The 26,515-nt window shown below is 46.4% G+C and overlaps 3 protein-coding genes across 5 annotated transcripts in view; 2 read left to right on the top strand and 1 right to left on the bottom strand.

Moving 5' to 3' along the window:
- GFRA4 (GDNF family receptor alpha 4) overlaps positions 1–4,840 on the top strand; it is a 140,904-nt gene extending 136,064 nt beyond the window's left edge. Inside the window, exon 8 of the mRNA XM_050943404.1 lies at positions 4,632–4,840. Coding sequence (XP_050799361.1) covers positions 4,632–4,775 — 144 coding nt within the window. The 3' untranslated portion in view covers positions 4,776–4,840. The remainder of the gene's footprint in view (positions 1–4,631) is intronic.
- The window catches only part of LOC127046411 (uncharacterized), a 632,746-nt gene that overhangs the window by 181,274 nt on the left and 424,957 nt on the right, over positions 1–26,515 (top strand). The gene's annotated exons all lie outside the window — the stretch shown is intronic.
- ATRN (attractin) overlaps positions 1–26,515 on the bottom strand; it is a 384,706-nt gene that overhangs the window by 118,229 nt on the left and 239,962 nt on the right. The window contains exon 29 of one of the 3 annotated variants that reach the window (XM_050943296.1): positions 20,681–26,154. The exons of the other annotated variants lie outside the window; for them this stretch is intronic. Within the exon in view, the coding sequence (XP_050799253.1) occupies positions 26,030–26,154 (125 nt within the window). The 3' untranslated portion in view covers positions 20,681–26,029. Of the gene's footprint in view, positions 1–20,680; positions 26,155–26,515 lie in introns of those variants that run through there. 3 annotated transcript variants of the gene reach the window in all.

Here is a 26,515-nt window from a genome sequence, read left to right as displayed (position 1 = left end):
CTGCAGCACTGACGGCTTGTCAGGACCTTGCAGTTTGCCCCTGACGTGTAGATACATTTATCTGCACCACAGATAAGTGGCCACGATTTTAGCTTCTACTTGCCTCATCCTGCAGAGACACACAGAACTGGCTTAGCTTATTACCCAGCTCCCTTTGCATTTGACCTCTGAGTTGCATGTGGGACGTCTCCCCACTTTCCAGAAAGATGCTGTTCTCCTCTTGGGGAGTGTCTCTTCCCTGCAGAGTTAACCCAGGCTCTCTTCTGGGTTTTAGCCCAAACCTCTCTACCCTGTCATTGTGAATCTTGCAAGAAGATGGTGGTAAGGGAGATTTTGTGAAGTTTATACCCGAGTTGTGGGGGGGCTTCATACGTTGGATTGTGGTGTGAAGTTAAGGGAAGACCCCCTAAAGCAGAAGAAGCCGTAGCGCTGGAGCCCGGTCACCCACCCTTTGAGATGGCAGGGGAGCTGGTTTTATTTTAGCTGCCAATAGGTTGGCACCTTATCCAGACATGTGAGTAGACGCAGAGCATAGTAAAAGCCCCACAGCTCTTCCGGACGGCATCTCTGAGCCATCCGTCATGGAGAGACCAGGCCAGCTTGCCCCTCGCTGTCATGGTGCCCGGTGGGTCCTGCCCAGCTAAATACCCCTTGAGCCCCCAGAGCAAGCTAGCCAACCAGGGAAGAGAGGGAAATAACCCCTAACCCTCTACAGGTTAACTCTGGATGTACAGCCCCTCTAGTAGGGATGGAGCCAGCTTGGCCTTTGGGACGGGTCAGAGGTGAGTTAACCGGTTAACATGGGAAGGGGTTTGCCATTCTGGGAGGAAGGCCTCCCCATTCAGTGCTAAGCGTTGTGCAGATTTAGAAATTCAGCAGGTGAGGTAGGTCCTGTGGTAAAGGGGTCATCCTGCGCCTCCCTCGGGGTCCCTGCTTGGGCTCCAGCCCTCTCCCTGCGCCCTTTTACCTGGGTTTGGAGGTGCCTGAAGCCTAGAATAGTTTACATGGCTGGGGGTACAGGTTACAGCCTGGGCTCCACTTTAACACAGGCTGGACCCCACCCACTCTGCAGCGAGGACGTGGGCAAAATCACTCCCCTGCTGATAGTCCTCCAGTGCCGTCCCACAAATCCCCCCGCAGGACAGACACGTTCTCCTGCCATTGACGCGGAAACAATCCGAGAGCGTCTCAGCACACAGAGCCATGGGATATGTATGGCCCCAAACACCGACGGACGGGCAGCACCAGTGAGGACACAGTAACCCAATGTGGCTGCTCCTCCCTGGGTGAGGCTACGCTGGGTGCTCGGACCCGGCACCCGACCCTACGGGTTATTAACGCTGCAGCGAAGATGTAATCACCTAAGCTTACAGCCTCAACTCGATGTGCGAGAAGCAAGCTCTGCAGCCCTGGCTCGCGTTCCTGTGGAGGAGCACGCTCCTGCCAGCATGGGATTACACATATTGCCCTTACATTGCACGGGATGACTGGGGACAAACACAACAGGGTGGATGGAATAAACACAGCCTCAAACCTTCACCCATAGCTCAAGCCCAGCTGCAACCACAATCTTCCAGGAGGCTTGAAAACAGGCCAGTAACTTCCCTGCATTTCAGGTATCGCTGCACTTCCTGGTTCCCTCTGGAGTGGAGGTGCAGAGGCATTCGAGGTTGAAAGTGGTCCATTGGCACTGCTGGTCCTTCCGGCTGTAAACTGGAAGAGCCTGTTTGTAGGAGATTTCCAGTCCAGTGGTGCCGGCTGAAGGAGGACAGCTAGTCCTGATCAGCATCCAGACATTAAAGGGCTGCTCAGCCCTGGCACTTGGTTCGTGTCATCACTACTCATTAAACACCCAGCTAGCTCTAAAGTGCGGGGCTCAAAGTACAGAGCCACCCTGCAAGCTCCAGATGGCCCTAAACCTCCAATTGCCAGAAGCTGGGACTGGATGACAGGGGACGGCTCACTTGAAATCGCCCTGTTCTGTTCATTCCCTCTGAAGCGCCTGGCCCTGGCCGCTGTCAGCGGCAGGATACTGAGCCAGACAGACCATCGGTTTGGCCCAACCTGGCTGTTCATGTGTGTTACTAGGTACGTCCATGGCTCCCAGCAGTGCAGTGTCTGAGCACCTCACGGTCATGAATGAGTTTATCTCCCATCGCCCCTGTGAGGCAGGGCAGTGCTGTTATCCCCTTTATACAGACGGGGAACTGAGGCACAAATCCTCAGTGGTATCTGGGCATCTAACACCAAGGGTGAAAGTGGGGCAGTACGGGCTGGTACGGCATTCCGGTAAAAAGTGGCCACCGGTACCGGCCCGTAGCCAGCTATCTTTAAAGTGTTGCCCATGGCATCATTGCCACTTTTTCCCTCCCCTGCCCACCAACGGGTGTGTGTGTGTGTGTGTGTGTGTGCGCAAAAGGAGCATCTGCCCTGGGCCCTTTAAATTGCTGCTGGAGCCCTGGGCCGCACAGGCCAGGCAATGTGGAAGGGCTGGCTGGGGGATGCTGACCCCAGCCCCGCCCCATCCTCTTGAGGCCCCACCCCTTATGGGGGGGGCAGAGCCAGCCCCATACCAGTACGTCTTTGCCTTTACTTTCACCCCCTCCCCAACACCAACTGACATCAATGACACCCCCTGGATTGCCACCTAGCTCTCCTGGGTCCCACTCTGGTGCCACGAACGCCAAGTCATTCTTTGTCCCAAAGCAACTCAAGCTATGTAGTTTAAACTCCTCCTACCCCATCTGCTCCCCCCTCCCACTTCTAAGGCTGCATCCACACTGTGGAGCGTAGGCCAGACCCCGACTGCAGCCACAGCACACGCTGACAGAAGGCCTTTTTGGCCTGCGCAGGGACACTGCCTCCCCCAGTGACATTAGTTATAGCGAAAGACATTCTTCTCTTCCATGGGAGTAACTGCAGCCGCGCTGGGGGATTTGCTGGCATCACTGTGTCACTCAGGACATTGTTTTGTTTTCACACAGCACACACACTGCTGACTGGGAGCTCTGCCAATATAACCTTTAAGAGTAGACCAGGCCTAAAACAAAGCACAAAAAGTGTTTGTCCTCTGTGAGTGTCATGACTATTTTGCAGAGCCGGCATCCATAACAGCCTCAGTTGGCATGCTTAGTTCAGCTTCCGCGTCTGTGCTCAACACTGGGCTTGCCCTGTTGCGTTCATGCTCCTGGGAACAGCATTTTGGGGGACAGGAAACACTAAGCTGACTACACAGAAGTAGCAAAAAAGGCCTCCAACCCCCTCCCCTCTCTTCCCTTCCCTTAATACGTGGAGAGGTGGCTCTGCTCAGAGGTGCGGTGTGAGCTGCACTGAGAGAGCCTGAGAGGTTGTGAACCATGGGATGTGCCCCAAAAGTCTGGGTGTTTTACCAACAGACCTTGGTTGTCGGCAGATGGGACCCAACCTGGGACCTTTGGAGCTTCGTGGCCAAGGCTGTAGGGAAGGCTCATTAATGTCTCTCTCTAAGTGGTCTCAGTGCCACAAGATAGGACAGAGCACCACACCCAGCAGGTGTGTGGGTTACAAGGGCACAGCACACACCTGTACACAGCACCAGTGGGGAGAGGAAACGTTCCAGCAAACTGCTGTTTCACCATGTAGTCGCTCTCCCGCCCAACACCAGGGAAGGAACTGGACCTTAGATCATGGAGGTCACTCTGTACTATGGATGCACCTGATGAGCAGGGGGAGTGATGTTATTAGGCAAGGAATTTCCAGCAGAGACAGGGAACGATTAATTCCATTGTCTGAGACACTGGTAAGACTTTATCTGGACAACTGGGTGCAGTTCTGGTCGCCATGTTCAAGAAAGATGAATCCAAACGGGCCAGGTATTGAGAGGCACTAATGGGGACTGGAGAACCCATTGTATGAGAGGAGCCTAAAAGAGCTGAGCTTGTTTATGGCCTAGCAAAGCAAAGGCTGAGAGGGGATCTGGTTGCTCTCTATAAATACATACAAGGGGTAAACACCGGGGAGGGGAAAGAACAACTTCAGCTAAAGGGCAATGTTGGCTCTAGAACAAATACATCAACTGGCCAGGAATACACAGAGGCTGGCAATTATAAGCCGGTTTCTAACCATCGGATGAGTGAGGCTCTGGGACAGCCTCCAGTAGGAACGGGCAAGGGGGGGAGGGGGCGCAAACGACCCATCTAGTTTGAAGTTGGGGCATGGTAAGTTTAGGAATGGGATGGCGTGAGAGGGTTGCCTGTGAGAGCAGGAGACTGGACTTGATGACCCAGGAGCCTCCAGTCCTTTGGTCTTGTGTTATCTGCTCTCAGCCCAAAGTGAAGTCAGGGTGAGGACATTCTGCTCCACCGCTGGCCCTGTTAATGGTCGTCCTGAGCTCTGATTCTGAAAGGCCTCTTTAGACGCTGATGAGAACCACTTCCGTCCTCACCACTGTGTAACTATCGACTTCAACAGTGCCAGTTTGAGACCAGAATTCAGGCCAATGCTTCATAACCGGCCTCCAGCCGCCCTTACCCTCACACCCATCGCCCGCAACTCAGTTAAATGTCATGCAATGCCCTCGGTTCCTGTCTTTTCCAGGAGCGGGAGGATGAATATGGGATTAACCCTCAGCATTGTCTCCATTCTCTTTGCAGGGATCTGGAGAGGAGCCGCTCCTAAGGGGCTCCACCCAACTGGCATCCGAAACCTCTGGCTTGGCGTCAGTCTCCCGTGCTGCGGAGTGGCTGCTGATGTGGGTTTCCATGGCTCTTGCTGCGCCACTCCTGCTTGCGATGTGAAACGGAGCGAGCACGCAGCAGGCGGTGACTCTATGCGCATCTCTTTCTTTGTATTTTTTTTTTTTTTTAAAAAGCACTCATTGGGGGAGGGCGGGGCTGTATGTGGAAATGCGCTGCTCCCCGCCCCAGCCAACATTTTATTTTGTAAAATCGAAGGCGTCTCACCAGCTCACTCCTGGTCACTCTTCCTGCGCCTTGGCTCGCTTCCTGTCTCCATCGCCCTGTAGTGTGTCCATGGCAGTGCAGAGCCACAGATAGGTCCCTTCATAGAGCCCAGCACAAGAAACCAGAGATTCAGAGGCCCTGAGCTCTCCTGAGACAGCCGAGTCAGGAAAGACTCTTGATGGATGAGCTTCGGGAAGGTTTCGTGAAACGCTGGTCTACGGGGACATGGTGGGTCTCACAATAGGCCATGCAACTTTCTACAAAGTGACCTGAGCTGCGGCAGGCCCAACAGAACCCCGTCCCTGGCTCAGACTAAGGCCATCTTCCACTTTGTCAGCAAGGTGTTGCCTTTGTCCAAGGAAGCCACCAGGCGTCTCTGCAGGGTAAAGCAGAGCCAGGGTCATGCGGTCCCTGACCTAGCTGGTTTTTCAACATGTCTGACAGCATCCTGTGTAACTGACGTGTAACTCCCAGCTGAACCCTGACCCTTTCCCCTCTTCTGTAGAAAACCGTGTTCATGTGTTACTGCTCTTCAGGAAGAAACACGCATGTTCCATTTTTTTTTTTTGCCGACTTTGGCAATTCATGGTGGCATCCCCTTCTGATCCCGGAACATTCTTCACTGGCCCTGTCAAGTCTGTGGGGTAGTTTGTCACATCCAAGTGTGAGGTGAGAGCAGGATATATTGTCCCACACAACGCTAGTCTTTTTATAATAGCTTGGTATGTGTAAGCCTCCAGGCATGTTCGTGTCACTTGACTCATGCTCACATGACAGGCGAGTTGTTTGGTCTTAAAGGTTGTGTCTACACTGCATCAAACAGCCGCAGCTGGCCCAAGTCAGCAGAATCAGGCCGTTGGGGTTATACAGTTACTGTGTAGATGTCTGGGGTCTGGGACCCCATGAGCCCTGATGTCTACACTACTATTTTATAGCCCTACAGCCTGAGCCCGAGTCAGCTAATACGGGCCAGGTGTGAGTGTTTTACTGCAGTGTAGACAACCTTAGTGACACAAATGATGTTCAGTGGTTTACTTGGTATCTCGCTAGTCACAGAAATGAAAGATCGGCTGGAAAAGGTTCGGCGAAGACCTAGCAACAAACAAACTCACCCACACGAATGACCATGGGGGAATACTCAAAAACCCAGCTGCCATATGAAACAATCCAGGTACTAAATGTAGCAGGGCAGGGCTTGCTCTGATTCACATTGTTAAATAGCGTCGCCCTCGTTGGGCTGGCTTATGCCCTCATGCTTCAGATGCTAAGTCAATCTCTAAATAATGAGATCTGGGAAGAAGTATTCTCTATACTTGCTGCTTGCAGGATTTATTGCACCGTCTTCTATTGGTGCATCGGGGGCTGGGCTGCTGGGCTAGATGGCCCATGGGTCTGAGCTTGTATGGCCACCCCACCTTCCTGTGGAGATAGATTGTATGATCCTGAGGTGGTGAGTGAGCCCCTAACTCCTGTTGACATCCGTGGGGGGTCTCTGTGCTGTATCAGGCCCATAGAGAGGCTGGTGAATTGCCCCCTCATTAAATACTCTGCCTGGCTGCCCCACGGAGGAGCCTTTCTTGAGGGCCTCACGCACTTTGGGCCGGTGGGTTTCAGAAGCACATTCCTTGGATCACACGTCTCCAGCGCCACCAGCTGCCATCTCCTGCCACGTGGATTTGTCGGAAGGATTTTGACAGGGCCCAGCAGTGGCAGGTGGGGATCACGAGCACCACCCAATGGAGTGCTGCAAGCACAAGGCCTGGGATAGGGGTTTGGCTGCAGCCCATTGCCCTCCTCTCCCAGTCCCCTCAGAAGTTGATTTCTTAGCTCGATTGCTTAAATTGTAAAGGAAAATTGCAACGGAAGAGAAACACATTCCCAGGCCCTTAGTCCAGCGTGAAATATGACCAGTTAATACTTACTCTAGCGTTCTGAGCCTATCGTAACCAAAACCCTGTTATGTCCCCCCGCCCCCCCCCCCCCCCCCCCCCCCCCCCCCCACCACACACACCTGGGTTGCAATGGCCAAAGCCGGGCTCCTGTCAGGGCACCTTAGCACAGTAACATCTCACTGGCCTGGTTTTACAGAGGTCTCAGCTGTCCCAGAGATCTTCATAAACTCAGGGCTTATGGGCAGGGACACCAGGTTTACATGTGAAACAACAAAGCTGGACACAGACATATCCTCTGCTTGGTGTCATGCAGCCAGCTGGGAAGAGGAGCGCAATGGTGAACAGCAGACAATGGCCACAGCGTACGGTACATTTTCAGCAGGATGGGGTTAGCGTACACTAGCCTAGACTATATAGATCCTGGTAGCACCCTATGCATGGGCGAGCCGGCTAATAGTGCGTTAAATGACATGACTAACCGCTGTGCTATGCACAGCATGACCACAGCTGGCACAGCAGTGGCAGGATTTGAACGCTGACCCCAGTGACAGCAAGACAAGGAGCTTACCTGTGTACCAGGAAGCTACCTCATAAGAGTCCTATATGTGCTACGCTCCTTACCTTTAAATAGCTGTGGACATTTTCTGCAGTTCTGACCATAATAGCCTGAGCTGCTGGCTGCCATGCCAACCTTCTTGTGCTGAGCCATGTGATCACGCCTCGTTACTGATTAGAAGGGTCATTAAAATGGCCACCTTCTGGGACCTTACCCCATTGTCCAGTTCACATCCCTGGGGATTTTGAAATGCCGGGTTCCCATTTCCTTAGCTACCTGTGTTCTAAGTGAATGAGGATGGTTATTTTTTTTCCTGCAGCCAGCAATAGGAAACGTCATTCCAGCCGTCCCTTAACATCGGTGTGGAGACGTTTAGTCATCACACGCTCGGCAGGGCAGAATTAGCTATAATTAAGGGGGGAAGCCCCTCAGCTGGTATAAATTGGCTGAGGGAACTGGCATCAGCTGTCTTGTGTACCCCTGCTTAATGCCACCTTTTTTTTTTTTTGAGCAGCAGAGGGGTCAGCTGGCCAGACAGTGCCCATTCTCAGCCTCCAGAAGACTGTGCTCAATTGTTCCTTCAAAACCAGGGCTTGAAAAGCAAGCTGTCACGTTTCACACCTCAGCCACGGTGGTTGGGCTGCGGGCAAAATGGCCCTAGTTCTTGTACGCCAACTAGTTATTGTTGTCCCCATGCCGCCCTTGCAAGCGCTGCAAGGCCAATGCAGTTCAATGGCGGCAAACGTGTCACCCTAATTTTCTTCCCCTCGTGAAAGCCCCATGTTTTATGGATTCCAAACATTGGCACGTATGGGCTGGGTTAGCCTACAAAAGGGGTCACAGAACTGCAGTGGACGTGGATGCAATTTGATGCCTGGATGACATGCTCAAACTGTTTGTTGGCTGTGCTGGACGAAGTCAGCAGAGCTCTGGCTGGGAGCCTAGTAGGTATCCTACACCTATAGGACTGGGAGTGTTTCACTCAATTTAAAAAGTCAAAGCTTGTGGGGGCTAAGCAATGGCCAGGTGGAGAAGATGTTGTGGGAAGGTTTAACACAAGAGTTTAAGCCAACTTTCTCTCTCTCTCTCTCACACACACACACATCCATATCTCTTCCCTCTCCCTCCACAAAATGGGATGAAAATTTTATATGAACATTTCATCCTTTTTTCCCGTCAGCATTTGAACTTGATTAAAAAAGAAATTGCAAATGTTGAAATTTTTAATGAATTTTTTTTATCAGTTCTTATACCCAAATGAGAAAATATAATCACTTTGGTTTGGTGTTGGGGCGGGGGAAGGGTGGTGTCTCTTTTTGCCATGGGCCAAAATGTTGGGAAAAATTTAAACTATCAAAATGATTACACTTTTCAATCTGCTCCACTAACCAGGGCCCTTAGTGTATCTGCTTGCACTGGAAAGGGGCTGAACCAGCCCAATCCATACCCCACAGACTTTCATAAGCACAAAGCTACGTATCTTTTAATAAAGCAAAATTCTGTGGCGTTACTGAGCTGGTTTTTCTGATGGGCCATTGCCAGAGTGGTTTGGGAATTCCTTACACCTTGTGTAACCCAATCACCAAACCACCAACTCTACTGGTGAGGAAGCCGTTTCTGCGGGACGGAATAATCTCTGCAATAAAATGAGTGAGGGCAGGTGATGCTAAGAGACTGTGTGTGTGCACTCATGGGGGAGGGGGGGCGTTGAATGGCTGATGTTAGCGTGTACGCCGGGGATATAATCTGTAAACTAAACTTCTATAAGCATCAGTATTCAAACATGTACATGAATAAAGCACACATGCATTTTCCTGATCCTTCGCTCCTCTTTATTTCACTTCTGAGCCCATGAGCGTGACCAGTCTGACATGCCTCCCCTGAGCTGGCCGGGCTCCTTGTGTGAGAGCTGCCAATGCTGGGTTGGTTTTGGGCTGTGGGTGCCAGTGTTTGGGATGGAGGAACAGGCTCATCAAGCACTAGCCCGAGTTGCTGTCAGGAACAGGTCTCTCTGCTGAGGTTGACAAGAAGGCTGTGCATTACGGTAGCACCTAGTGGCCCCATCAAGGGCAGAGCCGGGTGAGCCTGACCAGGAGGGGCACAGGGCTGTGAGACCATCACGCCTAAGAGCTGCTAACCCAAGTTCCTGGGCTCAATGCGACAGGAAGAGGGTGTAATGGTAGAAGGCTACGTTAGCCAGAGGGTCACCGACCGTATTAACTGAAAACATTTGTGCACCCTCGGAATGTTAATAGACACTCAGGCAAATCATTGTTCCTCCCCGCTAGCCCTCCCTCCCGAACCAGCACCACCTTTGGATTGGCCCAGGACAGAGGTTTAAAAGCACACAGGGGTCCTGCACCATTTAGGACAGAGAAGAAGAGCTTAACGTGGAGGTTCGCAACATTTTGCTTTCTGAGGCCCTCTGCTAACATGCTATAAAACTCCCAGGGCCCAGTGGGGGTGGGGCAAATCTGGGCTGCAGCCACTGGAGGGGCAGGGGCACCTCGAGGCTTTACAGCTGTGGGGTGCCTGGGCTCAGGACTTCTGCCCTGCAGGGCACTGGGGCTTGGTGCTCTTGACTTTAGCCCCAAGAAGCGGGGGCGGGGGGGAGGTTCTCAAGGCTCATGAACCCCCTGAAATGGCTCGCAGCCTCCTCCCACCCCCTGATGGGGCCACAGACACCCAGTTGAGAACTGCTGGGTTAACGGATTGAAAGTGCAGGGGAAAATGTAGGATGAAATTGCATACCCTGGAATGCAGCCAAGATTAACCCCCCCAATGTCCTCGCACCCAGCTTGCTTTAGGAGTGTTAATAACCGGACATGGTTAGGCTGATTAGTCACTGCCACGCAACTACAGCAGCAATCTACCGCCTTGAGAATAGCGCCCCCATAGGCAACCTACTTTCTGCAGTGTAGCTTTTGTGACTTCATGTGAGAGGGCTGGGCATTTTGAGTTCCTTTAGCTTGTGGCAATGTTCCCAGATCCCAAGCCTCGGAAGCACGGCTGGAAACGTTAGCCATAGCATGTATCAGCAATGATTTTAGTAGAGTGCATGAGAGCGCCAAGGGGATTTCTGGTTAAGGAGAAGCAAAGGGGTTTTAGGAACACAGCTCCTGAGCAGACCACCCAAGCAGCTGCAGGACTGTCCCTAATGGTTACTTTAGACTGTATGTCCATCAGGGCCATGGGCTTGGAATGAAAAGCCTATTCCCGTTCAAGCTGTGAAGGCAGGGGCTGAAATCTTAGTCTAGAGACCAATGATGGAAAGATGTTAACCCTCATTAACTACCAAACAACATGAAAGGCAGCAGATGGGGGGTGGGGTGGGGTGGAGAGGAGAGATGGGGAGCAAGGACCTGAGATGGGTTTTTTTTTTTTTTTTTTATGATTGGCTCCCCTTCCTTTGAATAATGCTGTGCAGCTTGGCAGGCAATGTGGCCTTTTACCTGGTGCTCTATAAGCCAGGGCCTGGCTGGGTGCAAACTTGGCTACGTATATGAACAAATGAGTTGCCATGATTGCTCAGCCTGGTCCCAGTTTCTGTTAGCAGCATCCCAGGTCCACCCCCCATACACTGCCTATACATAGCCTCTCTACCCACAAAGACCCCCTCGGTGACGTCCCGCAGTCGCCAGGCAGGCACGGTCTCACAAACATCATTGCACTGAGACCCCCCCTTCTGACAAAAAAAATTAGTACGTGACCCCAGGAAGAGGGAACCAAGACAGAGCTGCTCTGTCCGGGCTGGAGAGGGCAAAGTCGAAGCTGGAAGGCTTTAACTTTAGGCAGGCGGAGGCTGTAATCTGAGCCCTGCCTCCCAGGACTGAAGCCGTCAGGCTTTGGCTTTGGCCCTGGGCAGCTGGGCTCAGCTGTTTGTCTTCAGCCCCAGGCCCCAGCAAGTCTAACACCAGCCCTGCTACCTCATTAAACCAAGGTTGCAACCTGCTCCCCTCCCAGAGTTTGAGACCCACTGGGCTAAGTCATTTAGGGATAAACTTTTCTACTATATCGGAACTGACCACAGAGAAGACTGGAAACTTGGTGTTTCCATCATGCCAACTGAAGCGGTACCATTGGCAAGCTCAGAACTGACACTGGCACCAATTGTGGTGCGGCAGCCTGTCTCCTTAAATACCAGGCCCACGGGAGGGTAGGCCCATGGAACCTCGTGAAGAGCAGACACAGCCGTGTTTTGAGACAGGAAAGGTCATGGGAAAAAACGTGTTCGGTAGCTGGGCAGGAGAGTGAGACATCCAGCCTGCTGCATCAGTCTGCAACTTCCATCATTGCGCACAGCGGTGGGCCCCTAACAGACTACAAGTGGGGCGGGAGGAGTGGCGGCTTCGTTATATACTGCCGCCTAAAAACACTTGCAGCTGCGAGTGCTGAAAGGGGTGATGGAGTGAAGTGTACAATCAAAGCTGATTTTACTTTTATCGGCACACAATTTTTCAGTGGGAAAGGACAGATGTTTGGCCCCACAGGCATGCATAAAGCTCAATGGCATTTTGTTGTTGCTAAACTCCTGCTGGTGAACAGGGGCTCCTGGGGAGGCGGGGGAAAGGACATGCTGAATTAAGGACTCATTGTGCTCAGCGTCTAGGTTTATCGTCCTCTTGTCTGATTCAAGCACAGACTGCGACAAGAGAATGGAAGACGCACTGAAACATAGCTCCTCAATCAGCAGCAAGCACTCTGGTCTAAGGGGGAAGGCACTGGGACTCAGGAGACGTGCGTGCCATGCCCAGCGCTGCCACACACTAGCTGCATGATATTAGACAAGTGATTTTATCTACTTGGTGCCTCAGTTTCCCCATCTGTGAGGCAGGGATAACAAATCTATCGGCAAGTATCTGAGTTCTACTGTTTGACTAGCTGGGGCTGAGTCTTGCTTGGAGCTGGCTGGGAGTTGAAGCTAGACCAATTTAGACTAGCCCTGCAGCTTACATTTTTAACACTCTGGGTAATTAACCACTGAAAAAACCTTTCTACCAGAACCCTCTAAATGCAGATGGGTTGTGTTCCTGCAGAAGCCGCTCTAGTTCATCCATCGCTATTGGACTTGAAGCAGCAAATAATTCAGGGAAGTCCTACAGCTTGTGTTAATACAGGACATTGGATTAGGGTATCACAACTGTCCCTTCAAATCTCTGGGTGAATCCTTCTGCTGGTGCTTACACCTGTAGAAATGAACCGATGGTAGCCAACAGTGGGAAATGTTTGAGCAAACCTGCCTAGTGGATACAGGCAGGCTTCTGCTTTTTACTAATAAGGCACAGCTGGAAATACCCCAATTTTTGTTCCACTTGCAGCTACTTAGCTAGTGCATTTGTTCCCATCTTAGTATCTCAGGGATCTCTGAGCCATGGATAGACGTGCTGGAGACTCCAGTGAGCAGACAGCCTGCCAGAGTTTTGGTCATGTCTGAATGGGAACCTAGAGCCGATGGCTGCCTCGACCCGAGTCGGTTCCTTTTTACCAATGGGCTCATCCGTCTGGCTGAGAAGGCAGAACACAAGCCAATGGCTGGAACGTGAAGCCAGACAAATTCAGTCTGCAGATAAGACATAACTTTTTAACAGTGAGAGGAAGTAACCTTTGAAACACTTTACCAAGGATCATGGTAGATTCTCCGTCAAGGGCCAATTTTAAATGAAGCCTGGATGTTTTCCTAAAAGCTCTGCCCTAGCAATTACTGTGGGGCAGGTCTCTGGCCTGTGTTAGACAAGAGGTCAGACGAGAGGATGACAATGTCCCCTTCTGGCCCAGGAATCTGTGAATCTAGTGCCTGCCCCAATGGGTTTGCGGTCAAAACGGAGAAGACCAATAAAAGGTGTGAGAAAGGAAGTAGAAAGGCCGAGGGTGAAGTGACTTGCCCCAGGTCACATAGCGATTTAGTAGCAGAGGCAGGATTAGAACCCGAGTTCCCCAAGAGCCAGGTCCTTAACTACTGGACCACACTGCCATCAATGCAAGGGAAAAGCCGTGGCACAATGACTCTGACAAGGGCTGAGAAAGATGTAATGGGGACAATACCAACGGCCCCTGGCTGCAGTCCCAGCACAACAAAAATTTGAGAGCTGCCACCCAGCTCCTGTAAGGAGAGGATTAACATAGAAACAGAAACTTCCCATCAGTTACCGCAGTGCAAACAGTGCTAGAGTTTTAACATGGGTGGAGCATTCTGGTTATTAAAAAAGTCATCTTTCCTCACCCAGCACAGAGACAGCTGCTGTTAGCTAACGGGCAGTGCCGGAGGGGTAGCTCTGACATGACAAACGTTCAAAGCTCTTCTTTATAAGGAGGAATTACAGCTTGTTAACACGAGAGGTTTCTGTTAAGAGCAGAGATCTGGGCCAATGGAAACATTGCTGGCCAGACTCCTGACAGCTCCCATCACATCTTGGATGACGGCTGGAATCCAGTCCTGACCGAATTGTCAGTAGGTTGCCGATAAGGTTGCTGGAACAATTTGTGGGGGTGCCGAGAGCCATTGAACCCTGCATATGAAGGAAACCACTTCAAGCCAGGGGGTGCTGCAGCTATGGATGCTGATAGCATGGAAGCAGAACCTTGTTTATCAAAGTCAGTCTATGGGTTTGATTTCAGTTTCCTCACGTCACCCCATCACTCTGCCCTTCCTCTTACAGCCCCGATAACCCCTTGCCTTGGTTTCGATGCTGATCTCTCTCACACCAGCAAGAATAGGGAGTTGATTTACTGAAGTCACCTTGATGTGAGATCAGAACCAGGCCCCTAGTCTGTGTATAGAGAACTGGACTGCTGGTGATACAACTGGGGGGCTGTTTTGGCATGAATAACACCAACACATTATTATTATTTATTTTTTGTAATACCAAAGTGCCTTGACGGCCTCTCTTTTTTTCAGGAGCCATTCTGACCTGTGTTTGTACACACTCGTTGCATTGTTTTCTGGGTACCTACCCAAAATTCCTGGCAAAACACTCTGCGAGTATGGCTACACTGCATTGTAAACCCTGGGTTAGTAGAACTCAAGGTAGCAGACCTTGGGTTTCTTACATCTACACTCGTTTGTAACCCCAGGTTAGGAATTATGGAACCCTTGGTCCCAACCTGGAGCTCCAGGGTCTACACTACATTATGCATAGGAATCAAGACTGAAGGGAAAAACAACTTAGGAGAGTCAGCAGTTTTTCAAAGGGACACTATTAAGGGCCAAAAAGCAAGCTATTCCGCTGGGTAGGAAAGATAGAAAATGTGGCAAAAGACCACCTTGGCTTAACCACGAGATCTTGCATGACCTATAAAATAAAAAGGAGTCATATAAAAAATGGAAACTAGGTCAGATTACAAAGGATGAATATAGGCAAATAACACAGGAATGCAGGGCCAAGATTAGAAAGACAAAGGCACAAAATGAGCTCAAACTAGCTATGGGAATAAAGGGAAACAAGATGACTTTTTATCAATACATTAGAAGCAAGAGGAAGACCAAGGACAGGGTAGGCCCACTGCTCAGTGAGGAGGGCGAAACAGTAACAGGAAACTTGGAAATGGCAGAGATGCTTAATGACTTCTTTGTTTCGGTCTTCACTGAGAAATCTGAAGGAATGTCTAGCATAGTGAATGCTTATGGGAAGGGTGTATTTTAGGAGATAAAATAAAAAAAGAGCAAGTTAAAAATCACTTAGAAAAGTTAGATGCCTGCAAGTCACCAGGGCCTGATGAAATGCATCCTAGAATACTCAAGGAGTTAATAGAGGAGGTATCTGAGCCTCTAGCTATTATCTTTGGAAGGTCATGGGAGACGGGGGAGATTCCAGAAGACTGGAAAAGGACAAATATAGTGCCCATCTATAAAAAGGGAAATAAAAACAAACAACCCAGGAAACTACAGACCAGTTAGTTTAACTTCTGTGCCAGGGAAGATAATGGAGCAAGTAATTAAAGAAATCATCTGCAAACACTTGGAAGGTGGTAAGGTGATAGGGAATAGCCAGCATGGATTTGTAAAGAACAAATCGTGTCAAACCAATCTGATAGCTTTCTTTGATAGGATAATGAGTCTTGTGGATAAGGGAGAAGCGGTGGATGTGGTATACCTAGACTTTAGTAAGACATTTGATACGGTCTCGCATGATATCCTTATTGATAAACTAGGCACATACAATTTAAATGGGGCTACTCTAAGGTGGGTGCATAACTGGCTGGATAACCGTACTCAGAGAGTACGTTATTAATGGCTCCCAATCCTGCTGGAAAGGTATAACAAGTGGGGTTCCGCAGGGGTCTGTTTTGGGACCGGCTCTGTTCAATATCTTCATCAACGACTTAGATGTTGGCATAGAAAGTACGCTTATTAAGTTTGCAGATGATACCAAACTGGGAGGGATTGCAACTGCTTTGGAGGACAGTCAAAATTCAAAACGATCTGGACAAATTGGAGAAATGGTCTGAGGTAAACCGGATGAAGTTCAATAAAGACAAATGCAAAGTGCTCCACTGAGGAAGGAACAATCAGTTTCAGACATACAGAATGAGAAGAGACTGTCTAGGAAGGAGTATGGCAGAAAGAGATCTAGGGGTCATAGTGCACAACAAGCTAAATATGAGTCAACAGTGTAATACTGTTGCAAAAAAAGCAAACGTGATTCTGGGATGCATTAACAGATGTGTTGTAAACAAGACACGAGAAGTCATTCTTCCTCTCTACTCTGCACTGGTTAGGCCTCAACTGGAGTATTGGGTCCAGTTCTGGGCACTGCATTTCAAGAAAGATGTGGAGAAATTGGAGAGGGTCCAGAGAAGAGCAACAAGAATGATTAAAGATCTTAAGAACATGACCTATGAAGGAAGGCTGAAAGAATTGGGTTTATTTAGTTTGGAAAAGAGAAGACTGAGAGGGGACATGATAGCAGTTTTCAGGTATCTAAAAGGGTGTCATCAGGAGGAGGGAGAAAACTTGTTCACCTTAGCCTCCAATGATAGAACAAGAAGCAATGGGCTTAAACTGCAGCAAGGGAGATTTAGGTTGGACATTAGGAAAAAGTTCCTAACTGTCAGGGTAGTTAAACACTGGAATAAATTGCCTAGGGAGGTTGTGGAATCTCCATCTCTGGAGATATTTAAGAGTAGGTTAGATAAATGTCTATCAGGGATGGTCTAGACAGTATTTGGTCCTGCCATGAGGGCAGGGGACTGGACTCGATGACCTCTCGAGGTCCTTTCCAGTCCTAGAGTCTATGAGTTTACTATGCAGGGCTGAGTCCAACCACCTAGATCCCAGACTTCCCAATACCCTTCCAAAACCTGGCCACTTGAGCCTCCTGTGGTGCAGTGTGGGGAAACTTGACTGTTCAGAAGACAAAGTCTATCCATAGGATTGTGAAATATTTTTGGTGGACTCCCAGAACATGAGTCTAGTGGGGGTTGTGTCAGGACTTGAACCCTGGGTCTTAGCTTGACTCAGGTTGGAGCCTCCACTGCCATGGGGTCCTGGGACCAAGCCCTTGGTTAACACCATTTGTGTGTAGACAGAAGAGGGGTGGGTTAGGCTTGAGCCTGAGTTTAAACGCTGGGCTTACACAGAAGATTTGGAAAGGCCTTCTGTGAATCATAGTGGAAATGTATGTGTTGGGGGGGGAGTGTCGAATCCCCACAAATTCCAGGGAACTATAGCCATTTCCATAGCACATACTCAAAATGGAGGCCAGGCTGAACAGTCAGAGCTTGCTGAGGCAGAAAAATTCTGCTGGCGCTCCTGGAAATAAATTGCCAAGCACCTCAGGGGAGGCAGGAAGGTGGTTTCCACTCATATGTGCAGGGATCTAGAGAAGCAGCCGTTAGTGGAGTTCATTTTGCAAGAAACACACAATTCTCCTGCAACCACACAGTAACCAGACGTAGGTGTGAGGAAAGAGTCCCCACTCAAACTTTCTCTGGCTTTGTCCACCACATAACAGAGACCAGAACCTTGGATAGAATTGTTACTCTGGCATCGGTGTTGCCTTTTACTGGTAAGTAGACGGACTGAAGCCAGGTTTGCAAGCAAAGGAGATGGAGCCTGGCAAAGGATGTCACATGCGTACATGAGGCCATGTGGCCGAGGAGGGAAGGGCAAGTTCTGGCTGAAGTCTGAGGTCTTGATGACAAGTTTTATGAAATTGCCCATAGCATGAAATCCTTGGATAGGTAGATAAGACTCTTCCTTATGTGGTCCTGTCTACATCCTGCTCCAGGATCCTTCACCCACCTGAACTTGGATCCTGGAAAGATCCTGTAAGTCATCATATCAACACCTTGTCCCCTACTTTGGCCTCCCAAAAAAGCAAGAGAAGAATGAGAACCTTCTCCAAATCAATGTTACCGAAACTGTAGAAGGTATTATCTGTTTTCTTCAACCTCACATTTCTACACATTCTTCTCCCCTCATCACATCAATGGGGAAACTCAAATGCTTGTGCCATAGCTGTACTGAAACATTATTTTACTGCTGATCACTGTTGGGACTCAGGAAAGAGCCATACATGTGGGTACAGATGAATACCACTTCTGTTTTAATTCAGATTTTTTTTGTGGGGCATGTGAGTTAAACGGATTAATTTTTAATAGAAGCAAAATCTGCCTCAGTTCCTTTAGTTGATAATATATATCTAAATGTTACGGCAAGAAAGATGAATGGTAAGACTTTGAGTTGATCCCTCTATTGTATTCACAAATATTACACAGCAAGCAAAAGAGGAGAGTCAGACTGCTGACTCTAGTGATGAGACCACAGAAACATGCTTGGATTCTGCTTCTCTCTTCAGCACAAGAGTAAAAAACAGCTCTGGAATAAAATATTCCTCCACCTTCTAGCTTTTAACTGGTGTGCAGAATTAACTTTAAAAACTCTGTTGTCCCCCACAACTTTAGTTTTGGCTATATAAGGCTGAATTTTAGTAACTGTGTACCCAGTTGAACTTTATAATCTGACCAGACTTTAACAATACAGAGTGAACTAGCACAAATGATCTTAGGAGACAGTGCTGATGAAAACCTTCATGTTTCATAAATGCCAGGTTCAACTCTGCTTCCTCTCAGCTAGTGCTTAATCTGAAGTTGAAGAGAGACATAAAAATAAACAGAGAACAACGGACTCTGCAGAAATCTCTGTTTCAAACAGCTGAGCCTACCACATTCTGGGCTGTCTGAAGAGTCGGGGAGGGTAAAGTTGTCTCCTTTTCTGGCTTCCCTGCATGTACGATTTGCCAGCTGGCTCCAAAGTTTGACGTATTTGTGGAATCTTTAGTAGAACTTTAAGAAATGCAATCTCTGTGGATGTCAAATTATTCTTCTGATCTGCAGGAAGTATTGATTTACTTGCAAGAACTCTGGGAAAACTAGCAATGAGGATGGGAAATGGAAAGGCGGAAATGATGCTTCCTCCCTTTACTCCAGAAGCAATAAGTTAATTGTAACTAACTCAGTGATATGCATTCCTGCCACCTCTGTCACTCCCAGTGCTTTCTAGTTTACCAACTAGTTCTTAATAATGAAAAAGCAAAGGCCATCCACGTAACTGTAGGCAACATTCAGAAACACAGTGGAGGTTGCGGAAAGCTAAGGAATAGCACACCAGATTAGTGAGTCTGAGGAAGGAAATGAATCTCAAACCCAGATCTTTTTCAGTTGACCTGCATATTGGTAGGAGCCCTTTGCACAGGAATCTCAGAATTTCTGTGACACAAGCATAGCACTCCTTAGCCTTTGGAGACAGTTATGGGTGGATCAGGAAATACATTATTCCATGCTGCCATCCGTAGGCAAGAGCTCACAGTAATATTACCTCTATCTGGGTCCTAGTCTGGCAGATGCTAAGCTGTCACAGGGGGAATGCAGATAAGAAGCCTGACCCTGCAGGACCTGGACTCCAAGAGAGAGGAGGGATCCACAGCAGAGCAGGAAGGATGTAATCTATATGGACATCTATATGGAAGGGTGTTGTCCTTTCCTGCAAATCCACCTGGCCTCTATGCTCTGCAGCTCTCACCTAACCCACCAGAGCAAGGCTGGTGCTTGGAAATCCCTGCTAGGAAAACCCTACAGAGGTATCCTCCTCTGTCCTACCACTCCTATGGTTTTTCTTCCTGTCAACTAGGTGGGTCCTTGTAGCCCACAAAAAGTATGGTTGTCTAAGGCAACAGGATCTAAGGAATAACAGGCAGAGCAGCTAATAGGGAATTGCTGTTGAAATTCTCAAGATACAATGAAAAGGCAGAGTAAGAAAAGTGCTCTGTTTACCTCAGACCATTTCTCCAACTTGTTCAAAATGATCTGGACAAGTTGGAGAAATGGTCTGAGGTAAACAGGATGAAGTTCAATAAAGATAAATGCAAAGTGCTCCACTTAGGAAGGAACAATCAGTTTCACACATACAGAATGGGAAGAGACTGTCCAGGAAGGAGTATGGCAGAAAGAGATCTAGGGGTCATAGTGGACCACAATCTTAATATGAGTCAACAGTGTGATACTGTTGCAAAAAAAGCAAACATGATTCTGGGATGCATTAACAGGTGTGTTGTAAACAAGACACGAGAAGTCATTCTTCCGCTTTACTCTGCGCTGGTTAGGCCTCAACTGGAGTATTGTGTCCAGTTCTGGGCACCGTATTTCAAGAAAGATGTGGAGAAATTGGAGAGGGTCCAGAGAAGAGCAACAAGAATGATTAAAGGTCTTGAGAACATGACCTATGAAGGAAGGCTGAAGGAATTGGGTTTGTTTAGTTTGGAAAAGAGAAGACTGAGAGGGGACATGATAGCAGTTTTCAGGTATCTAAAAGGGTGTCATCAGGAGGAGGGAGAAAACGTGTTCACCTTAGCCTCCAATGATAGAACAAGAAGCAATGGGCTTAAACTGCAGTAAGGGAGATTTAGGTTGGACATTAGGAAAAAGTTCCTAACTGTCAGGGTAGTTAAACACTGGAATAGACTGCCTAGGGAAGTTGTGGAATCTCCATCTCTGGAGATATTTAAGAGTAGGTTAGATAAATGTCTATCAGGGATGGTCTAGACAGTATTTGGTCCTGCCATGAGGGCAGGGGACTGGACTCGATGACCTCTCGAGGTCCCTTCCAGTCCTAGAGTCTATGAGTCTATGAGTTAGGAGGGGGCAGGAGAATCATCCAACCTGGATGTATGTCATAGAACTCAACCGTCTTCTGGCTATGGGACTAGCATCTCTTTACAAACTAAGCTGAAAAAAATACCCCATGTCTCCCTGAAGGGGGAGAAAAAGTAGGAAGCAAAATAAAGACATTTTAACCAGATTTTCTACTTTTTATTTCAGAAGAAAGTTTTGCATTATTTACTTTGTATTTATGTACACGTACTTCACATTTGTGTTTAAAATGTACCGACTTCCCATAATTCTCTTGGCCCGCTTAAATTAGCTGTTATTTTACAATACAAAAAATTATACCAAAAACCTGCAGTCCTAAATGCGTGATGTATAACACCCACAATCCCCAGCAATGAAAGAGTTTACAATACTTACTCGGTATTTACATATGAATGCAATAAACGCTAAATTATACATATTAACAAACTAAGCTCGAGTCGGAACACAGATAAGGACTGTAAATAACTACAGAACAAAAAAAATTAAGACAGAATTAGTTCAAGGATCTTAGTGTAAAGAACATTTAGTGTGCACAAATTTCAGAGTAATATAAAACCTATTTTTTTTTAATTTTTCTTTCTTTTTTTTTTTTTAAAAATGGACCTATATATTTTACACTCTTCCACAAATAGATTTGTTGTGGGTTTTTTCTTTTTTTTTTTTCCTGGTGAACTTTTGGAGTGAGTGGATAACAAGAGGGGGAAATGTCTTTAGTACCTGGAAGACGCACAAAGGTAGTTTATTGTTTTAGAAAGACACAGTAAATTGGGCAACAATCATCCTGATCCAGAAGCAGAACAAAACAGCACGTGTGCTATTGTAGGCATTACTAGCACATGATGAATTTACTTATTTTGAGCAACTAGAACAGAACACAAGGTCATGACTAAAATTGTCTACAGCATGTCAGAAAAGTAAAAGCATCTCTTATCCCTCTTTTGCCTCCACTCCACCCCAAAAGCTAGTGCATATATATTCAAAAATGAGATGGAGTTGCACCTTTGCATATGAAACATGCACATTTCTTCACGCAACCTGATCTCCCAGCTTACTTTAGGAGTGCATTGTAAAACAAACAGTTGCATTCCCAAATGAAGATTTAAGATTAAAAAAAATGCCCCAAGATTACCATGGAAACTTAAATGGCTTAGTTTAAAAGTCGCTCCTGACATGTACCGTCAGATTTTGTTTTTAAGTTCAGTGGTGCAGCATACACATTTACGGATACAATATTTAAAGCATTGTGGCAAGCCAAAAGCCAGCAGATTCAAAGTTCCATTTGACACTCCATCCTGAATGTAGGCTTTTATGAAAAAGAAAAAAAATCTCTAAAATTCATGTCAATTCAGGATGGAAAATTAGCAGTCTTTGAATTGGCTTCACTGGTTTGTGTGAAAACCGTACAGTTTTATTTCAGTCCCTTGGGGGAGGGGGCATGTATTTCACTAAAGGGTCATTTAAGTTAAATTCAGGCCTGGCTAGATGAACACACACACTATAAACCCAGTAAATGATATTTTGGTACAGTTTTGCCAGATAGAGCATGACATACAAGAACAATATTTAGTATGCATCCTGCAATTAAGGAAGTATATATCTGGCACAAGACACCTTTTATGGCCTGTCATTCTTTCACTATACAATATCACCATATTTTGGTACATTACATATTGGGAATTCACAGGCACCATGCACATCTGTACATTGGCATTTTTGCTACAGTATGTTTTTAACCTCACAGCTCTAAAAGAGACTTGGAGGGTGGGGGTACCCATAAATCTTCCTCTGTGTACAAATTACTGACAAACACGACTGCAGGGTCTGCCTGTACCCTATTAGGCATGCTAAAAAATGCAAATGAAATTCTGGTGAAAAAACTGGAGCAGGTTTGTGAACAAAAACTGGTTTAAATTAATGTACTTTTGTATCACTAATTGACACTAATTGACTTTTCTACAACAAGGAGGTTGCAACATTTCCAGTTCAAAAGAAAAATACACTTCTCAAAGAATAAAAATGTTCCCGGTGAAGTGTGTGACTGCGTATATCAGATTTCACCCAGGGTTATAAAACCCCTGAAAATAGTGATTGGGAATGGAATCACTAGCACAGTCTTAATGGCAGAGGCCTGAACAGCACACCACCGACTTAATAATCTCATAATAGTGGCTGCTTTAAGTATAAATATCACCTTCTCTAACTGTTCTTTTTTAAATGGAAAAGCTGTATTTAAAACTACTTTGCTTATATTGTTCAAGTGAAATGCATTAAAATACATAAAAATGTCAGGTTACGCCCTCCTTGCTTTCTACTGCCAGGTATCAGGAATTAATGTGTTGACTTTTTAAAGCTCTGGAAAGTTACCTAATCATCATATGAAGAAGTTAAGACAAAACTCATACATAATTTAAAACGCATCAAAAATACACTCGATATTTCTGTTTTATATACACGCTAACTCTTCCCATATTCTGCACACTACTGTATAGTTTATGTACAAATGCAAAATCAGTGTGTTATTTCTCATTTATTTACAGAGTCTCCCATGAATTACAGGTGGCTGTTTTTTTAAAGAATCCCCTCCCCGACTCCCAATCATCCACTTTTGATGTTGGTACATTGGTGAAACGGCTGCAGTTTGTTTTCTTCTCTGCATCCTCTCCCCTCCCCCTCTTCACCCCTTCCCCAACAATTTATTTTGAACTGGGATGAAACTCCTTACAGCTGAGATATGTATGAGAGTTCTCTTTTCCCTTGTCCGTATGGAGATAAGATACAAAGCAGGGCAAAAGTCTAAAGGATCTTTTTGTTTCTCTTATATTAATAAAGTCTTATTCCTCTATTTACAGTTTTTGGCTCAATTAAACTTAATGTTGATCAATTTTGCTCATCTTCCTTATTTTTAACATCTGACCCTTAACTCCTTTCTTTAGGAGCGTTCTGGGCATGCTTCCATTATAAGCAATTGAGACAACAATCTGAGCCTAAGACAATTCTCTAAAAGGGAACAGAAATGATTTTTTTTAATTAAAAATAATTTCACTTAATGGCCCCCATTTAGCAAAGCATTTCTTTACAGGGGAACACCTAAGCATACGCATAACTTTAGGCACCTGCTTAAGTGCTGTCCTGAATAAGTATGGACTTAGACATAAGGTTAAGAGCCCTTCTGAACTGTAGCCCATGTTCATTTTCCCACTGTGATGGGTAATGGGGTAAGGGTCCATGAATCTGCATCTGAACTGAACATTTGTGAGGTAATTAAATATACAGGGGGGAAATTTTACCTTGTGTTATTTCTCTGGTGCGGTCTAGCCTGGGGCAGCCCTATAAACATGGGAAGTTGCAAGTTCTTTTGGGAGCTGACTCTGAGGTAATCTGTGCACCAGCTAATATTCAAGTTGACTAAAAACCTTCACTCCACAAAGTTTCTCCGTATCACCCCCTCCTGAGGACATTTAACTTACAGGTTTAGAAATAGATTTAAAAAAAGACGGCTTTTTAACAAGAATTTTTCTGGAGTGTTGTATTTGTTAGAAGAAGATTCATTAGAGTTCTTGTTTGTAGGTTTGCGGCCCACCAACTTACTTACAATCTTTATCACCACCACTCTTGTTTTGAGATGCACAGTGATTTATTTTCCTATTCAAATGTTACACCTCAAAGAAAGAATTCCAGGTTTTGCGAAAACTGATGGATATGTTGCAGATTGCCAAAAACACAAAAGAAAAAAAAAGATGCAGTTATTTCAGTTTTATCTTGGGATGAGGGCTCTAACATCAAACAATATTCAATTGTTACTTTGCAGTTTACATTTTTCCCCTGCAATCAATTTATTTTTCAGTTAGCAAATAATATCCCAGCCAAAAACAGACTCAACCCCAGTGCTCTGAATGGAACTAAACTTACTATAGTTATTTAACAATTACACCTTGTTTGGTACCTTAACACAACATCTGTGTGTCAGCATCAACATCGCAACTGCACTTGGCTGTCGTGTGGAAACAAAGTCTGTTAGTTAACAGTTACACTTTAGGCTTTAAAGCACTGGGGATACCGAGAATCTGCACCTCCTCTTAAGTCAGATTCTAACGATTACAAGGTAGGCCGAACTTTGAGTCTAATAAACCTCGTCAGCTTCATTTTGAGGCTTGATTGCAAAAAGCATTCATAAGTATAATAAATTCCCTGCTACACAAAGCCCTCTTCTACACCTACCGAGTGTATCCTACCAGCAGTACGCCTCCCTCAGACATCCAAGGCAGCTACCTCACACTGTACAGTCACTGGGGGTAATTCAAGATTAAACATTCAAACAAGAGGCCAAACAGAGCTACTATTTTTTTTAAATTAAAATCCTCAGACCAATGGGGCCTAGAAGAGGACCACCGATAGGGTGCAGTCCTTGTCCACAACAACATGGAAGGCCAAATGGGCAGAAAAGGACTCAAAAGGTAACATCAAGGGATAATTAGGAAGCAGGCCACAGGTACATACAACTTCCATTTATGTCAGCTGGTGAAAACAGCAGCATTCACATAAAACACAGGAACTCAATTGCACTTTCCCCCCCAAGATGCTGCCCCCAGGTTAAGTCGTTCCTTGGATGGGAAAATGCCCTCATCTTCCCTGACTACAAATGATGCATTACAAATGGCACAGATTGCCTTAGGTAACTAACTAATTTTTACAGGAACATAAGACGACAATTACATAAAAACCTGCGGGTACTAATTCTCTCACTTCCTAGACCTGCCTAAGTCTAGGCACTTGTGGGCATGTATTTCAACTGGATTAAGACAATAGAAACACTAGTGCTTTAGAAAACTATATTCAACTTTGCAAAGATTGAATTCAGCATAAACAATGTACAATATTCAATCTTTGCTTCATTCTTTCCTACTTTGATGTTATATATTGAGCTGCACCATAAATGACAAAAAAGAGCACTAATTAAATAATGTGGGAATAAACAGAAAATCTTTGAAATTATTACATCTGAAATGAAAGTAACAATGAAGTTTAATATTGTTCTCATGTGCTGAGGGCTGAGACTTACCCGGAAATGCTGCATCTTTTTTTTTTTCCCCTTTCCCTCCCCTTCCCCTTTTGGCACAGTTTGATAAATACATATACTATAATGCACTTTCCATGCATAAACCTGAGTGTCATTTATGTTTGTACTACCGTTTTATTTACACTGACCTTCAGCGGTGGTGATTAGAGGTTACTGGACCTGAATTTTTTTTTTTAAACCAGGGGAAAAAAAAGTTGAACCATCTGGTGGCATATGTCAGTAAAACTTAAGTGGAGCAATTGTCAAACAAAGCCAACTATCAAGTGTATGAGAAAAAAAAGCTGGGTTCAAGGAAGTTGCATTTTCCATATATTTTTAGTCTCTTGTGTGTCACAACTGTAAAATCTTTCTTCGTCTCCTCCTCCTATGTGTTACTGGTGTTTAAAACCCTAGAGAGACAGTTTATGATGTCCATGCATCAAATACAGGTTCCTGGCTGTGCCGGGGGCTGTTGTTTCCGATTTCGTACTGCTCCTGATTTCTCTTTGTAGGCAATTGGCATTTGTTGTGAAATGTCTACCAAAGCGCTGGCCACTGCAAGACCTGAAGTAGTAAATCAAGGTGGTTACAGAAGTGAAAGTCTGTGGACTGCAGTTGTATAAAATCTTATCCAAAAAATGATTTATTTATTCTTAAAGAAGCATTTTGATTTGCAGATTAAACTTGAAGGGGTACTCTGAAGCAAGCAATTCAATAATGTACGTTTCCATCAAAGTAACTGCTTCCTGTCACCCGCCAAAGATAATCTTCTGAACATAAAAACCAGGATATTAATTTAAACCGCTTTTATTTGAAGCTAGTAATCATGCCACAGAAGAACAGCAGTATCCTCAAAGCACTTGGGGATGGCAGGTCCATTATGCTTCACAAGCACTCTGCAACCACACCTTCCTGGTCTGAAAAA

The sequence above is a fragment of the Gopherus flavomarginatus genome, chromosome 3, assembly GCF_025201925.1.
Source record: "Gopherus flavomarginatus isolate rGopFla2 chromosome 3, rGopFla2.mat.asm, whole genome shotgun sequence".
In the NCBI taxonomy this organism is placed as follows: Eukaryota; Metazoa; Chordata; order Testudines; family Testudinidae; genus Gopherus; species Gopherus flavomarginatus.
The sequence above is the reverse complement of the archived record's forward strand: the minus strand, read 5'-3'. Positions and strand labels throughout refer to the sequence as shown.